Here is a 17,417-nt window from a genome sequence, read left to right as displayed (position 1 = left end):
GTGTGTGCATCCCTCTCAATACTATAGAGTCTCAATGGACTTGTTTTCAAGTTGTGTGAAAATGGTGTCATCATTCTTCTGACACACCCATGCTGTGGTGTGAAACTGTAATGATTTTCTTTTCCTTTTTCCTTGTTAAGATTTTTTTATTTATGAGAGAGAGAGAGCGCAAGAGCACAAGAGCAGGGGGAGGGACAGAGGCAGAGGGAGAAGCAGACTCCCCGCTGAGCAGGGAGCCCGACTCGGGGCTCGATCCCAGGACCCTGAGATTTTAACCTGAGCCGAAGGCAGACGCTTAATGACTGAGCCACCCAGGCTCCCTCCTTGATGTTCTTTAAAAAGGGCTAAAACATTGCCTTTCATGTTCATCTTTATTCTAAAGAGACTGAGTTTTGGGGGTGCTGTAGACAGCATAAGAACCAATTTTTTATTTCCTAGCTATTGAATATCTTAGTTATTGATACTGAATGTGTTAGTTATTAAATATCTACCGTTTTCCTAGCGATCAATCACGCTGCCTTTGTCACATGGCTGGCTTCCATAGTCACGTGGGTCTGTTTCTAGGTCACATTGTTCCTTCCCGCGCCTTGTTGCCCCATCTTTGTCTGGAGCATCTGAGCTCCCCGTCGTGCTCTGCCCTTGCATGAAATTTAGAATCAGCTCGCCAATTTATTTTTAAAAACTCGTTGGGACTTTCATTGGCATTGCAATAGGTTTATAGGCTAATTTGGGGAGAGTGGACATTGGGTGTGGGGTTTTCTTACCCACGCATGTAGCATATCTCTATCCATTCATCTGGGTTCTCAGAAATTTCCGTAAAGTTTCGTAATTTTTCCTTGCGGGACTCACGCCTCTTTTGTTAGATTTAGTCCTTTTTAATTTTTGCTTTTATTGTAAATGGGCTCATTTGGAAACTTTTGTCTCTCCATTTCAGGGACAGAATAAATATATTGTTACATTTTTAGGTTGATCATTTATCCAGTCATATTATTATCGGCTGATCACTTCCAGTAATTTAGGTCTAGAAATTACTGCATTTTCTTTGTGGAATATCAGATAATATTCAAAGAATAACTGTCTGGTTCCTTACAATTTTCCAGTGCTTCAGACATCTGTTTTTCAGAGTTGTTTTCTATTCATTACACTTTGCAAGGACCTCCAGTAAATTCTGAATGTAAGCTATGAGACAGCATTCCTTGTGTTCTTCCTGATTTTCAAAGAAAGTGTTTCTAAGATTTTATCATAAAGAATAATGATTTCTGAACATTTTTGTTAGGCACACATTACCAGGTTAGGATGTTTCCTTCCATTTGTGTTTAATTAGGTTGATTGTGAATGTGTGATGAATTTTATCAAAAGCTTTTGCTGTATTAATTAAGATGATCATATGGTTTTCCCCTTATTAATCTGTTTATTTGGAGAATGATATTAGCAGATTTTGCTCATCTTGGCAGGCAGAAGAGCCCACAGAAGAAACTGGCGGGCGTGTCCTCTTTGTGGTCTGGAAGAGTGTGTGAGTCTAGGGGGTGCTGACCGCCCACGTCCCTGGCCTCCTGGCCCCTCAGCTACCGACCCAGCCATCGGCTCAACACCAGCGATGCTTGTTTCCTCGGGAGAGGTCCGCAGGTCACATCTTTCCAGGACCGGTTTGGTGTGCTTTCAAATCTACTGGCACTAATTTACTCCTGGTAGCATCTTAATTTTCTCTGAGCTGCGGTTTCTGTGATTAGGGCCTTTTTTACATTCCTGATGGCCCCTTAAAGACCGTTCATCTCTGCAAAGGATTCTCAGTGTTTAGTGGTCTTCTTAAAGAACTCATTTGGCTTTGTTGATTCTTAAGATTGAGTACTTGCTTTCTATTTAATTTTAGACTTTTTTTTGAGTTTATGCTATAGTTCTTTTTTTAAAAAAGGATTTATTTATCTTGGGGGGGAGGGCCTGAGGGGGAGGGAGAGAGAGAAACCGAAGCAGACTCCATGCTGAGCATAGAGCCTGATGCGGGGCTCGATCCCAAGACCCTGAGATCATGACCTGAGCTGAAACCAAGAGTTGGAGGCTTGACCGACTGCGCCCCCCAGGCTCCCCTATTCTATAGTTCTGTATCCAGCCTCTTAAGTGGAGTTCTCAGCTTTTTATTTTCAGCCTCAATTTCCCATTAAATACTGTGTCCACCATATCTCTGAGGTGTTGGTAGGCAGTATTTTTTATTATTTATGTATTTATTATTATTTTAAGTATTTTAATTGTTTCTGTTATTTCATTTTGAGTCATGAGTTACTTAGACATTTGGGGACATCTTAACAACCTTTTTCTATTTGCATCTGTTTTCATTTTATTGGGGCTGGATGACCGGTCTGGGATCATTGAGGTTTGCTCTATGTTGGGTTTTTGCCAATGGGGCGTGTGTGCCCAGAACCATGTATAAGGAATCAAACAGGACCGTTCATGGTGTTGTTCAAATCTCCTCTATCTTTACAGACTTCCTGTCACCTTGATAATGGAAACAGGTGGATCGGCAGGTGGATGATAAGTTCCTCGATCTCTCCTGATAGTTCTGTCAATTCTTATTTCACATATTTGGATCCGCTCTCTGTGGGTAAGCTTAGGGTGATTACATTGTATGGACTGAATGCTTGTGTCCCTCCCCCAAATTCATGTGTTGAAAGGGGACCCCCAGCGAGCCAGTGTCAGGAGGTGGGGCCCCTCGATGGGGTCAGCGCCCTAGCAGGAGGGGCCCCCGAGAGCCAGTGTCACCTGTTCTTACCCAAGGTGGAGGTGGCGGCCCAGAAGGGGCTCTCAGCAGACCCCAAATCTGCCGGCACCCTGCTTGGCGGCTGCGGTGTGTGGGTCCGTGGGGATCAGCCTCTGTCTTCTTGGTCTGCGTCCGAGCTGAGCCGACCCAGACTCGGATCTCCCCGGTGAGTCAGAGCGGCTGTCCCTGTGTGTGAGCGTGTCCAGTCTCCCCAGCGCATGTCGTATTAAAGGTCATCTTGGTTGGGCTTCTCGTCGTTGTCCTCTGAAAGGCCTGCTCTCGGTCCCCTGTGGTTCCGCTGTCGGTGGCCCTGCTTGCGTCCGGCCCCCCTAAGATGCAGTGCCTTCAACAGCTCAGCTGCCTGCTCACTTTCTAGCGACACCTTTGATTCCTTGGAAAACGCGCTCACCGCCGGTTTGTGCTCCCTGTGAGATCCTCACGAAATCCCAGGTCCCTCAGGCTGCAAAGCCACGTTTGCTTCTCCTGCTGACGTCAGCCTCCGTCGTTGTCTCCCTTCTGCCGTTTGTGTGGACGCAGGCCGGCTTGTGTCCATCTGAGGACACCCAGGGCCACCGGAGAAGCCGGCTCCCGGGGCCTGCGTCCCTTCCCTGGCTGCCCGTGTCAAACATGCAGGAAAGGGGAGGGAGGTCGTCGCTGATGGAAGCACTTCAGTGAAAGCTGCAGGTGCTGCGTCCCGAGCACGTGGGCCCCCGCGACCCGGGTTCAGGACACGCCTTCACTGTGTCACCCTCCGTGAGGAAGGGCAGGCCGGGGGCCACTCACTAAGGGCTCGGAGTCGTCCAAGACCAGGCCGTCCCCACACCCCTCGCCGTCCCCTCGGGTTCTTTCGCGGACTGTTAACAACTAGCACCCAGCAGGGCTCCTGTGTTGCAACTGGTCCTAGTGCCTGTTATTCTAGAACAATCCCCAAGCCTTTTCATATAGAAGCCTTACTTCCCCTCACACATAATTTCCCGAAGGGGGGTTCTCAGGGGCTGGGAGCGAATTTCCCCCCGGGATGCCATGGCTAGGGGCCCTGTTCTCCCAGCCGCAGGAAGGAAGCCGGGGAGGTGGAGGACGGCTCTCAGGGCCGTCCACAGTGGTCGGGCCCCCGTCAGCGAGGACGCCTCCTTCTCTCAGATGACCGGGTCGAGTCCAGGCGCGAGGGGGTGGCCGAGCGCTCCCTGCACTGGTGAAGGGCTTGCTCTGGGAAGGTCCACGGCAGACCCAAACCCGTGGAGTGTGCAAGGCCAGACCCTGAGCTCTGTGGGTTTTTGCCAAGCGGATCGTGCCCCCGCCCTGGTAACCACTGCCCACATCAAGGTGTGCCTGGTGGCCTGGCATGCTCACAGGTGCAAGTGTGCGTGCAGGGGGCTGGGGGCCACACGCCGTTACCCCTTGGTGCCCCACCGCCGTGTGCGGGAGATGAGACACGCACCGTGCCCGTGTCCTGATGTGACCCCCCCGGGGGGGGACAGTGATGCCTCCTTGGGGTTTTGATCCCCCTCCCGTGATGACTTCTTGGCATCCCAACTCTCTCCTTGGGGACGTTAATTCACGCGCCGTAACGAAGCAGTTATTCCAGGGGCAGAGGCACAGGGAGCGGAGCTGGTGGGAGGTCACGTGACTGTCTGGGGGGCGAAGGAAGGCCCACCTGTGTCTCGTCAGACAAGGTCTCATCGGAGGAAAGGCGCATTGACCAGACTCCCCCGGCACGCTGGGAGCCGGGCTCCATAATGTGCACTGGGTAAACGCCAGAACAGGCCTGCTTTCCTCTCTGTTTGCCACTCGCCTTGACCTCAAAAGAAATATTTTTACAGTCATAGTGTATGTTTGCTTTCACTTTGCGGTGGCCAGACTCCTTCCCTGTGCGTCGATTTATTCACCGGTCCTCACAACAAACCTGCAATGTGCTAGATCTCGACCAAACCTCCTCGTAGTAAATTACAGTTTTCTCATTATAAAAATTTATCGTAATGCTTTTGTAAACCAGGAACTCGTACAGGAGGAAGGAAAACATCCATATTCTCACCCAGCAGAGACCCGTGGACACAGGGCTTCACGCTCTGTTGCCGTTCCGGGAGCTTTGCTGCAGTTCCCGGGTCTTTGGCACGTCGTCGAGGGCAGGGCCCCCTCGTTGGGCACCGAGGACCACGGGTGATTGAGTCACTCGCCCTGACTCAGTGGCTCTGGACCCTCGAAATGCTGGACCCTCAACGTTGTGAGACTCAATGCACCTTAATCCATGAGCATTCGCCCGGTGCTGGGAGCTGAGCCCTGGGGCCGAGGGAGTGGGACTTGTATAAAAGTGAGTAGGAAGAGGTCTCTGTGCTCAGGAGCTCACAAGGGAGGGGCACGGATGAAACTAAGTAATTGTCACTCGAGACTCTAAGAGTGTCCTGGGCTGCTGTGGAAAAGATCTCCAGAGCGGGTGGCTGTTCAACCACGCAAGTCCGTTCTCCCACCACCTGGCGGCCAGAGGGACCGATCCAGGTGTGGCAGGGCCACTGCCCGGGAGCCTGTGGGGACCCCTCCCCACCCCTTGCTGCGTGTGTGGTGCCGGCCGGCCTGGGGCCTGTAGCCTCTGTCCCGTCCCCTCGGGCTGCTTCCCTCTGCGTCTTCTCCTCCTCCTCCAAGGACACCTGTCTCTGGACTCGGGGCCCACGCTGAATGCAGGATGCTGGCAACTCGAGGCCCTTAACTACTTTCGCCTGCCAAGACTTTATTCCAAGTAGTTACATTCTGAGGTTCCAGGCGGACATGAGTTCTGGAAGGTCCTGCTCACCCGCCGCAAAGACAGACACTGAAGAGCCGTGGGGCAGAGGGAGTGTGGAGGGGCCCCTGCGACAACCCCCTTACCTCAGGGTGGACACGGGGCCCCGGGCTGGGGCTCTGGGAGCAGCGACTGCCCCAGGAGTGAGCTCTCGGCCCCGGCAGGGCCCGGAAGGCTCTTGGCCGAGAGCCCAAGTGCATGTGCAGTGGGCACCCTCCCCTTCAATGGTCGACCCCGAGTAGGAGGCTGGGGCCGCTGGGCTGTCTTCTCGGGCACGTGGACAGAGCTGACCTGGGAATGACCCAGGGCACAGGGGACACTTCTCCGTGTTGTGTCACTCCTGCTGCAACACGAAACACAACTTGGGCCAGCACCTGTCACAGACGTGCGTGAATGAGCCCCAAGGCTCTGGCTTCCAACCCTCTGGCCATTGCAATGGGCAGAACTCTGCAAGGCAGGGGTGGTTTGATCCCTGGCCACGCAGGGATGTCCGGGAACAGTTAAAGAATCACCAGGAGGGCTGGGGCAGCTGGCAGGGGCGTGGGGCAGGGGTGCTGGGCAGGGCTGCAGGGCAGGGGGTGCTGAGAAGGGGTGCTGGGTAAATGCAGAGGGTAGGGGTGCAGGGCAGGGGTGCTGGACAAGTGTGCAGGGCAGGGGTCCTGGGCAGGGGTGCTGGGTGGGGATGCTGGGCACGTGTGCAGAGCACGGGTGCAGGGCAGGGGTGCAGGGCGGGGGTGCTGGGTAAGTTCAGAGGGCTGGAGTTCAGAGCAGGGGTGCAGGGCAGGGGTGCTGGCCCGCCCAGACTTGTGCAGAGCGCCCTCACGATACTCAGTGCCAGCAGGTGTCCTGGTCAAGTCACTGGCAGGCTGTGTGAAACCGAGGTCAGTGGGGTCTCGCCCAGGGCATCTCCCCAGTGCATGGGACACAGCCTAGCTTCCCTGAGGGTTTTCCCGAGGACCCGAGCGCTGCCAGAACATGCCTGGGGAAGCTCTGAGGCAGAAGGAAGCCTCTTTCTTTTTAGAGCAGGGCCTCGCTGATGGCCCTGTCCCCTCCGGCGGCACGCTGCCCGTGTCCCCATGGCCTGGCTTGGGTCCAGGAACAGAGTGGGCTTTCAGGTGCAGCCCCCTTGCCCACCGATCCCCAGTAGGACCACGCAGCGTCCTTCCTGAGAGAACAGCGGGGACGTGGTTCTACATCCACCATCTACATCTACGTTTTAGGGAAATGGAGCAGGCGACTGGGTGGCGGGAGGGAGGGCGGTCCCCGGTCCTGGCAGGAAACCGCGGGCCTGGATGGAGGACCGCCTGCCCCCTGTGCGGGCGCGGGAGGAGGCTCCTTCGGGGCCGTGCGCCGGGGACGCAGACTGGAGGGGGGCGGGCGGGGCGTGAGGGAGGGTCCCGGGCTGCGGTGGAGGGGATAGGGAGCGGCTGAGCCCCGCTCCCGGCAGCAGAAGGCGCCGCTCTGCCCCGCCCCCGCCCCCGGCCTGCGCGCCGGCCGGTGTCCGTCCGAGCACCCTCCCCGCACGGGAGCCGCAGAGCGCACCGCACCCCTGCGTCGGGTTTGGTTTTCCTGCGAATCCCAGATGGCCTTCTCAGCCTCTGGCTCCTATATTTAACCTATTTAATGAGATTTCTTTTCCAGTAATTCCTGAAACTGGTAATCTCTAATTGGGTCAAATTCTCTACCCACAAGCCAGCGATGTTATTTTTAGAGCAAATCCTCCGGCTGAAGCTTCCCTGCCTTTGGGGGGGCGCAGCTGTCAGAGCCGATTCTGCATTGGGCTCTCCCGAGCAGGCCTTATTCTCAGTGTTCACTGGGCGCGGTTCAGGGGAGCCTGCCGGCCTGCCTCCCGCCTCCCCACCTTCAGCCCCGGGCCCCCAGGAGCGTTGACACAAATCCACTTAATGCCCACTGCCTGGTGCCGTGTCACTATAAATAGCCAAGTCGGGAGGCTTTGGGCAAGGCCGAGAGCACGCCTCTCCCGTGGCCTTTTGTCCCCGCCGGGGATGGTCCCCAGGAGACTGAATACTACAGCATTGTTTTGTGAACTGCAAGGACCCTGAATGTCCCCAGTGACCACGCTGACCGGCATTAAGTTGAATTCGTAGAAGATCCTGTCCTTGTCCTCATTCAACCAGAGGACCCCGCTGTGTTCAGGGGCACACCAGCCCTGCCTCCAGGGGGGGAGACCCTCGTCCTCGCTGATGGCCCTGTCCCCTCCGGCGGCACGCTGCCCGTGTCCCCATGGCCTGGCTTGGGTCCAGGAACAGAGTGGGCTTTCAGGTGCAGCCCCCTTGCCCACCGATCCCCAGTAGGACCACGCAGCGTCCTTCCTGAGAGAACAGCGGGGACGTGGTTCTACATCCACCAGCAGGTGCTGGAGCTGCATCTGTGTTCTAACTCTGCTCTCGGACGATGCTCAGGGCGAGACCCGACTCCCCCGACTGCACCTGCCCGGCACCTTCCAGCCTCCGTGACCCAGGAGTCGAGGATTGCTGTCCCTCGAAGCCACACTCAGGCTTCAAGGCACACGTGACAAATATTGGCAGCATTCATGGAGTCCTTTGTCATCCCTGGGATAACCAGGGACAAGCGAAAACCCATCCGGGCCCCAGGAGCCTGGCAGGGAAGGAGCCACTGCCCGAGGAGGGCACGCGTCTCTGCACGTCCACCGCCAGGCGGAGAGTCCCCTCCTTCTCGGAAAATGCCTGCCCGGAATGTAACGCCTTTTGGATTTAGTAGAAGGCAGTGTGGTTTGGAGGAACCGGCAGGGGATACGCTTGGTTCGGCCTCTTGAGGGAGGCGTGGTTACATCTGGGAGGAAGCCTCTTCCTTAGAAGTCCCGAGTGGACGTGGATGGGCTCGAATGAGGTGCGTCTCCATCTGAGCGTGTTCACTCCGACCTCCCTCCAGGGCCCATTCGACCCCTCCAGCTAGCCTGTGGTTGGTGTCCACCATCCTGGGGTCATCAAGAACCTTCCACCCTGCCCTTGCTGACCTCCATCACAGCCTCACCCCTGGGCTCATTAGACCCTCCTGCCCGGCCCACGGCCAGCATTCAACTCCTTTGAGGCCACTTGTCCCAGGAGGGGGGGAGGGAGGAGGACACAGACCTCACAGGACCCCTGGCTCCGGGGAAAAGAGGCCAGCGCCCGCGGCCCTGTGTCCAGATTTGTTGTCAGGGTCTCCAGAGCTCAAAGTACTATTTCTGCCCACTGCCTGCAAGAGCTCACCCTTCTGGGGGCTCAGGTGCCCCACTCTGCCCCCTACAGAGGGCACGTCCTGTGGCTGCTTTCTGTGGGAGCATTGGCCACAGTTTTGAGCACATATTTATCTGTGGGATTCCTGCGCTGGCCCCGGCCTCTCCCACTGGCCAGGGGTCCTGCTCTGCTTGGGGCCGAATCCTGGTGACAACAAGATTGCCTCGATCACGAAAACCTCCTCCTGCCAGCTGGGCGTCCCTGCAGATAGGTATGCAGTCGGTGTTATCTAGTGCCTGTCGCTCTGGGCTGGCCTGAGACCCTGGCACGGAGGTGAGGAAGCCAAGTCCCTGGGAGCCCTGAGCCCAGGGCCAGGCACAGGAAGGTGGCAGAGCCCCTGAAGCCCCAGTTGGTCTTTCTAGCCATCAAGGTATGGGGACAGCGATGTGTGAAGGGACAGATGAGTGGCTCCCATCCTGCCGCTTCTGCTGTGTGGCTCGGTGCTCACCCACCTGCCCATCCAGCTACGGCCCCTGGTTTAGCTGGAGGGCCCTCTTACTCTCGTTTTCAGCCTCCTGGGCCATGCGCCCCGGTGGCCTCAGCCAGACTGGTCAGCGTCCTGCTGTGGGTGGGAGAGCGTGCGGCCCCTTGCTGCCCAGGGTGGTCCTGGGTCAGCCATCCCGGCCTCTAGTGAGGTGAGCAGACATGGCCTCCAACTTTCGGGTTAAGGGAGCTGAGCTGGAGTCCTGTCCCATTCTCCCTGGAGGAGTCCCGAACAGACCCCTGCGACTGTTTCCAATCACCGTCCACACTGCACGCCCCCCAGCAGCCAGCCCAGCAGGATGTATCTGAGAAAGGCGCTTGTGGGGCAAATGCCACATCCAGCCGCCAGGGGACAGGAGGAAGCTGAGCCCCCATGTCGGGGTTCTCCTGGCACCCTTCGATTCCTAGAGACAGCTTTGGCAAAATCAGCTTTCCTGAATGCACTTCCCTGTTGAGGACCAACCGCCTCTTCCCCGAGCGGCCTGCATTTCCATAGGGTTCCCAACAGACCCACAGGGGAAACTTCACCCGAAATACAGAGTGGGAGTCCGGGAGAAACACTCGTTTGGAAGCCGCGTCTCTGGCAGAAGTCCCAGGAGCTCGGCGAGCGCCCCCAGACGGAAGCTGGCTTATGGCGACTTCCCCGGCGGTTGCGGCCTCTGTCCGGAGGGCCTGACGTTCACACCTTCAGCTCACAGAGTTAGCATGACGCTCGCCCGGTCCTGCGTGCACAGAACACGCACAACAGCACCTGTCCCTGTGCTAAGTGCAGCCTCCGTGTGCATTTGGGCCTCTCTCCGCACGGTAACCCTGTGGGCCAGGCGCTGTTACAGCCCCGACTCGTGGAGGAGATGAGGCACAGAGAGGGTGAGCACCTGCCCAAGGTCACACAGCTGGGAGGGGTGGCACGCGTCTGCACGCTTAGCCGTGACACCACACGATGCTGGACTGTATCCCGGGCCGGGCCCCCGCCACACCACGCCACACCCGCGACCCAGGGCAATTCCGGGGTTTCTCTGAAGGACAAGGCCTCAGCAGCTGGGAGCCTCGAATGCAAAGAGAGAGCTGTGTGATCGATGAAAAGTCCAAGGGATGCCTGGTGGTGTTACCGCTTCGGGAGGCCTTCATTCCTGTCTCAAATGAGGTGCCGGCAATTCCTGATGGCTTCTTCCCAGACCAGCAGGACAGAGTGACCACGATGGCTCCCCTCCATCTGCTCACCTCCCACGGGGAGGTGGTGCTTCCGGAAAGAGCAGAACTTCCCATCTCGGTCTGCGCTCTCTGCCACCCCTTTGTTGTTGGTCAATATTGACGCTCTGTGAGAGGCAACGTTCTCCAGGGTAGACCATATATATACTTGGGTGGTAGCTGGCCAGGGCTGTCCTTCCGAAGCACCAGAGCCCGAGCTTGGACAACAGACATGCCTTGTCACAGCTGTGCCGATGGGAAGGCTGGGATCGCGGGGTCTCAGGGCCCTGATCCCTGGGGAGGGGGCGGGGGGGGTGCTGGGGGAGGAGCCTCCTGCCTTCCTGTGGCTCCTTGGCTTACCAGGTGTCACCGCCTTCAGGCTTTCTCTCCTCCAAATGTCCCCTTTGCATAAGGACACCACTTATATTGGATTAGGACCCACTCTACTCTAGGGTGGCCTCATCCTAATGATGTCTGCAGTGACCTTAGTCCCACAGAAGGTCACATTCTGAGGTACTGGGGGTCAGGAGTTCAGCACATGAATTTTGGAGGGACATGGTTCAACCGATGACACTTTCGAGAGCATGGGGCGTGTGCACTGTCTCTCAGAAAGCTTGCCCATCATCCCTGGTGGCAAACTGCCCACTTGAGGCCTTGTCCTTTAAACCCAGCAGACAGGAGCTGAGAAGATGAATGCAGCAACAGCCCCAGCCACGCTTCGGAAGCAGCACCCTCACCCCACCCCACGGGGGTGCAGTGGGAGGCTCCCACTGGAGGCCTGGCACCTCCCATCTCAGTGAAAGAGGTGGATGCCAATCCCTCCCTGTGCACGTGCTGGCGAGGGCGGAGGGCGCTGTCGACCTGCGACCTTGGCCCCAGGACACCTTGTCATACCTTCCTTCTCAGGTGGCTTGCCCAATTTTTGGACAGTACTCCGCTTTCCTTCCATAATATCATTAGGACAGGAAAATACCTATTTAAGAAGAGAGTCTATGCTTGATCCTCGATGCTTGAAAGATCATGCAGACTTTGCTACCACTGGGGACAGGTGGGGACAAGATGAGGAAGATGGGCACTTTGCCATGTCAGCCAAAAACAGGCGGGGCAAGCAAGTTCCAGTCCCCGCCCCCGCGGCCCCAGGGGCTGCCAGTTCCAAGTGGGGATGGGGACAAGTGACCAGGTGAGCAGATAGAGCACCGGGTACTAGGGGGACTGGGAACTGGGGTGGTTGGGGAGTCAGGAAGGCTTCACAGAGGAGGTGCCCCGCATGGGGAGGCCTGTCCAGGAGGAGGGACCGGGTGGCCACCAAGCGTGTGCTGATGTGAGCTGTTGGGGATGGAACAGTGAGGGCTCCTGGCCAGGCCGACCGCGAGGTGCCACCTCTATACCTATCAGAGCTGATGGGTGACCACGATGTGTCCTGTATAAAAACGGCCACTTCACCTGGCCCGACTAATACCAATGCCCCACATTCTAGACCTTGAGCCCGTAGAACAACACATGGCGAGCCTACTGAAATCCCTGGAGTGCCTGAAAAACAGACCCACACCTGGGCCACACCAGCTAAATCCTGGTGTCTGGAGGTCACCTGGGAAGGACCTCCTGCAGAGGGGCTAGCCTCCTGCTCCCTGGTCTCTGTGACTTTAGGGGACCCCTAGGTCCCGCTCCATGCATATGGAGGGGTGGACAAGAAGTAGCGTGGGCTACCTGAAGGGTCAGGGCTTTTGCCCAGAATCCTTACCTCTCTGCAAGCCTCCTGGGGCCAGCTGCTTACCCCCTTCCTGGTGTGTAAGGGCGGACAGAGGCACCCACCCCAGGGGCCACTGTGAGCGCCAAGGAAGGCAATGCGGTTGAAGCGCTGCACAGAGCCCCTTGCCTTGGAGTGAATGAGCATAAGCCGCGGGACGGGAGGCGCTGGGTGGGGCCCACACACGCGTGGACACCACCGCACCTACCACTGTCCCCTGTTGGAAGCATACGGCCCGCCCTCTCTTCGGTTTCCAGGTGCCCCCCCCGCCCCGTAGGGCAAACTCAGTGTCCCTTTCCTTGCGCCTCCCGCCCCATCCCTGCACCCACAGCTTCGCCGCCAGCCAGGACTCTGGCCTGACTTGTGCGTCTGTGTGTCCGGCAGCCGGAGGTGAGGTGCCACGCCGCGCGCCCCCGCATTCGTTCACGGGCTTCGCAGGACCAGGGCGCGAGGGTCCCGCGTGGGGGCGCCGGGGGCGGGAGGGCGAGCCGCAGGCCCCGGGGTGCCACCCCCGGGCTCCTCTAGAGCCAAGGGGCCTGGTCTCACTTGGGGGGAGGGGTCACACGTTTGGCAGGATGGAGCCCCCTACCCCACCCCAGGGCGTAGCGCAGGATTCCTGCGTTTTCCACGCCCCAAGAGACGGCCCAGCGGGCTGCGCCGCCCGGCGGCGGGGAAACTGAGGCTCGGGGCGCGGCGGGGCTGTCGCAGCGCGGCCGCCGGCGGAGCGCGGCCGGGCGGGCGGGCGGCGCAGTGCGCAGGCGCGGCGGCGGGAGGGGACGCGCTCGGGGCGCGCGCGCGCGCGGGGCAGCCGGCGCCCCGAGTCTGCCCGCCGCGCCCCGCGCCTCCCGCCCGCGCCCGCCCGCCCCGGCGCCCCGGCCGCCGCCGCATGGCGCTGAGATGGCGGGGGCGCCGCGCGGCCGAGGCGGAGGCGGCGGCGCGGGCGAGCCCGGGGGCGCCGAGCGGGCGGCCCGGCCGGGCGGCCGGCGCGGGCTGCGGGCGTGCAACGAGGAGTTCGCGTGCCCCGAGCTGGAGGCGCTGTTCCGCGGCTACACGCTGCGGCTGGAGCAGGCGGCCACGCTGAAGGCGCTGGCCGTGCTCAGCGGGCTGGCGGGCGCGCTGGCGCTGGCCGAGCTGCTGGGCGCGCCGGGGCCCGCGGCCGGCCTGGCCAGGGGCTCGCACCCGGCGCACTGCGTGCTCTTCCTGGCGCTGCTCGTGGTCACCAACGTGCGCTCGCTGCAGGTGCCCCAGCTGCAGCAGGTCGGCCAGCTGGCGCTGCTCTTCAGCCTCACCTTCGCGCTGCTCTGCTGCCCCTTCGCGCTCGGCCGCCCCGCGGGGACCCCCGGCGGCGCGGCTTCGGGGCCGGCGGCCGCCGACCAGGGCGTTTGGCAGCTCCTTCTGGTCACCTTCGTGTCCTATGCCCTGCTGCCCGTGCGCAGCCTGCTGGCCATCGGCTTCGGGCTCGTGGTGGCCGCCTCGCACTTGCTGGTCACGGCCACCTTGGTGCCCGCCAAGCGCCCGCGTCTCTGGAGGACGGTAAGTGCCGCTGCGCGCCCTCCGTCGGGTCTGGGGTGCACGCCTGCCCGGGAGGGACCGGGAACACAGGGGGCCGGGTGCGCATCTACAGATGGGGCAGGTGGGGAAACTGAGGCCCCGAGTGTGTGGGGAGGGGCGTTCAAGGTCACTCAGCGAGCTGAGGACGCGGTGGGGGCTGCTAGGGCCGGGCTCTTTTCCGAGTTGCCATCCACAAAGCTCCCCTGGGTGTGGGCTGTGGAGACGGGAGCTTGGAGAGGGCAAGGATTGGCCCAAGGTCAGGCAGCTGGTGAGCCGCCAAGCCCCGCCAGAGCCCAGGTTGGCGCTTTTTGGCCGCACGCATCCCGCAGGAGGGACGGAAACTGGGCGCGGGATCGGCCAGGGTGGGCAGGGCTCTTGCTGGCTGTGCGCACAGCTCCGGGCTCCTCTCCGGTGTGCCTGGACCTCGTGCGGGGCTGGCAGAGTCTCCCTCCCAGCCTGCGGCACCCCGGGGATGTGGGGAGGGGACAAGGACTTGGGTCCCCACCAGTCTCTCTGGTGCCCGTCGTGGACCCGTCTCTGGTCTAGAAAAACACGTTTGCCAAGGTCGAACGGGGCTCTGGTCCTTGCCGCCCCCGCCCTGCTGGGGCCTGACCAAGGCTGGCCGAAACCGAACTTTGTCACTGCCTTCGGGGCGGGCCGGTGAGACCGTAGCGAGGACAAGGACGCTGCCTGCTTCCCATGGGCTCCTCCCCAGCCGGGGACCTGGGAGGCTGGAGGCAGATGTCTTTGCGGTGTGGGGCTGTCTGAGCCTGTCTGGGCAGTGTAGCCCAGCCCAGCCCACTGGGGCTCCGAGGGCCCTGAAGGTGGGTTTTGTTTCGGCCTCTGGCAGCATTTTGGCAGGAGCATGGGGGGGAATCTGATGGGGTGGGCGAGCCCATCTAGCGGGAGAATGTGGCAGATGGAGGCCATGGGGGAGATGGGGTGAGGAGGGGAAGCTGGACAGAGCAAGCTTTGGGAAGGAAAAGGGGGGGCGAGGGGAATCAGACAGCAGGGTCTGGGGGACCCCCTGAGGACCCAGGGAGGTGCTCTCGGATGGTGATGCCAGGGACACCCATGGTCAGAGGGGCCGCGGACAGGTTCCTGCAGCAATCCTGCACCTCCCTGGTGTGTGGAGCTCTGGGACGTAGGCCCAGTACTTTGGGGACCCTGTGGCGGCCAGGCTGGCCCAGACACAATGCTGGACGTACATTTCAGGGCCCAGAGAGGCCAGCACGTGCTGGGGGCTGGGAGAGGGAGGAGGAGCGAATGGGGGAAGGGAGCTGGCAGAGGGGATGCAGGGGAAGGGGCCTGTGGAGGTAGGAAGAGAGGGAGAAAGCAGGGGTGAGGGCCAGAGACAGAGGTGAGGCAGAGAAAAGGAAGGAGGGCAGAGGGCACCCTGCACCCAGGGAGGGGAGGGGGGGTTCCGTTCTGGAGGGTTCTCCAGCAGACCTCCTGCTTGTGGCCTTACTTGGTCCTCAGGAGGTGCTCCTGTACCCCTCCCCCTACAACCCTCCCATCTGTTGTGTGTTTGGCCCTCACAGCCGGGGGGTGGGGGGGTGGCCCAGCAGGACGACCTCCCCACCAGGACCAGAGGGGGAGGCCCAGCGGCCAGGTCCGCTCCAGGTGGGGAGGGGAGGCCCGAGATCTGATGTATTAGGGGTTCAACTGGCTCAGTGAAAGGCTGTACTGTTGTCTATTTCTGAAACCATTTTTTTATACAGTTTCTGGTCATTCCTTCTGGAGAACTAAGCGAGAGGAAAGACTGTGTATAGATGCCTTGGGCCCAGGGGGCTCTGCTCCCAGGGTAAGATGAGCCCCTGTGTCCTCGGGGGAAGGGAGCCTATCCTGAGAGCATGGATTCTTAGGGAGCAGACATCTGGGGTTGGCTGCTGCTGGCTCGCTGGGCAACGCACAGCCTTCCCGCACAGAGCCTCAGTTTCCCTGACCTGCAGAGCCGGCATGCAGGTGGAAAACTCCTGTTGGAAAAGCAAACATTCAGAGTCTCCTGCCTCCTCCAAGTTGTTCTGGCATCTTTAGAACGTCCCTGTTCAGGTCCGCGCGTCGCTACCGGTGGTGGGGATGTGGACAAACAGATGGGGTGGGTGCAGACAAACGTGGTGAGGGGCCTGGGTGCTGCCCCGGGGATGGAGTCTGCGCGTGGGCCGGGAGGCCGGTGGGCAAGGTGGGAGCCACGCCACTCCCGGCTGCTCCATCCCCTCCCGGCTACCCTGCAGTGCGGTCATGTGCAGACAGCCGGCCCCTTGTTCTTCGTGAGCTGGTTTGGGGCAGGACATGAGGTGGAGGCCCAGAAGGACAGGGTGACGGGTGACCGAGGCCCTCTGTGCCTTTGCTGTACCTCCTGGGCGGAGTGTCCGAGCCGCGGGAGGGACAGAGGTGCTCCTGCTCGGGGCACTGAGGTCGGGGGTCACACGGGAGGCCCCCAGAGCCTCTGCCCCTCCACAGGGAGGCTCCGGGAGGTTCCTGCAGCAATCCTGCACCGCCCTGGTGTGCGGAGCCCTGGGATGCAGGCCGTGTGCTTTGGGGACCCTGTGGTGCCCAGGCCGGCCCAGGCTGACAGGCTGAGAGCACCCAGGAGGTCGGGGACTGCACGGTTGAAATTCGGGGTGCTGCTCGCCGCCCTTCCCCGGGAGGGACTCCTGCTTCTGCTCTCAGCTAGGGCGCAAGGAGTTTAGGGAGAGGGTCTCATCCCCACCCCCAGCCCAGCCCAGCCCCCAGGAGGAGCCTCGTAAATACTGACCAGACTGGGCCCCTTCCCTCTTCCTGCCCCTTGCCCCCTATGGATTGTATCTACGTGAAGCACAGAAATTCGTTTTTATTTAACTGAGCCATGTGTCAGAACCGAAGGCATCATGTTGGGGAACCCCTGAGGTCTGCTCTGGGGCAGTAGGGCGGGCATGCCCGGCTGGGGCAGGCTGGAGACCTGGGGTGGGGCAGGGGGGCATGGTGGGTGAGGAGGAGGAAAGGGGGAGACGCCACGCCTCTGACCCCTGCTCCCTGGTGGTGGCACTCGGGGACTTGCAGGGTACAGCTTGAGGGAGGGAGTGACTGTGCTTGGGGACTGGGGGCAGTGGTGGGGAAGCAGAGTCAGAAGTGTGCATGCCAAGGTCATGGCCTTGGAGTGGTGGTGGGGGCAGTGGGGTGTGTCTGGAGAGAAGCAGCTGGCTCAGGTGCCCCTACAGGAGACCCCCTGGGGCCCTGCTCCTCACCGGCCCTGAGTGTGCGCCTCGGCCAGCTCCAGCTTCCTCCTGGGCGGCCTCTCCCTCGCCCCCCTCCCTCCCTCCCGCGGCCCCCAATGTCCACTTCTTGGCCAGGGTGGGGCGAGACTACTGTATCTTCTTGGACCCATCCGGGGGCCACTGCCCTGTGCAAAATGGTGTTGTTTGGTTGCCTGTCAATGTAAGTGACGTATTTCGTGCCCCCTCCCTCCCCAGGTCTGAGACTCAGGCAGGGCAACAAAAAGCACCATCGTCGTGGGCAAGTGGAGGCTGGCGGGAGTTCCCCTGTGCCCCTCCAGGTCATCTGAGCTCTGGGGAGAGCTCGAGTGCTGCAAGCAGGTGGAGCGATGGCACCGCCCTCAGAGCCCAGGTGCCCAGGCTGCTCACAGCAGGGCCCGCCCCAGACGTGCGCTGCCCGCTTCCCCCA

At 60.3% G+C, this 17,417-nt stretch overlaps 1 protein-coding gene across 1 annotated transcript in view; it reads left to right on the top strand.

Moving 5' to 3' along the window:
* The first annotated feature begins 13,100 nt into the window (after positions 1–13,100).
* ADCY1 (adenylate cyclase 1) overlaps positions 13,101–17,417 on the top strand; it is a 62,425-nt gene continuing 58,108 nt past the window's right edge. Inside the window, exon 1 of the mRNA XM_081800877.1 lies at positions 13,101–13,736. Coding sequence (XP_081657003.1) covers positions 13,101–13,736 — 636 coding nt within the window. The remainder of the gene's footprint in view (positions 13,737–17,417) is intronic.

The sequence above is a fragment of the Leptonychotes weddellii genome, chromosome 12 (assembly GCF_054177405.1).
Source record: "Leptonychotes weddellii isolate Sample4059 chromosome 12, ASM5417740v2, whole genome shotgun sequence".
NCBI classification, from domain to species: domain Eukaryota; kingdom Metazoa; phylum Chordata; class Mammalia; order Carnivora; family Phocidae; genus Leptonychotes; species Leptonychotes weddellii.
Note: the sequence above shows the minus strand (reverse complement) of the source record. Positions and strands in the feature narration are given on the sequence as shown.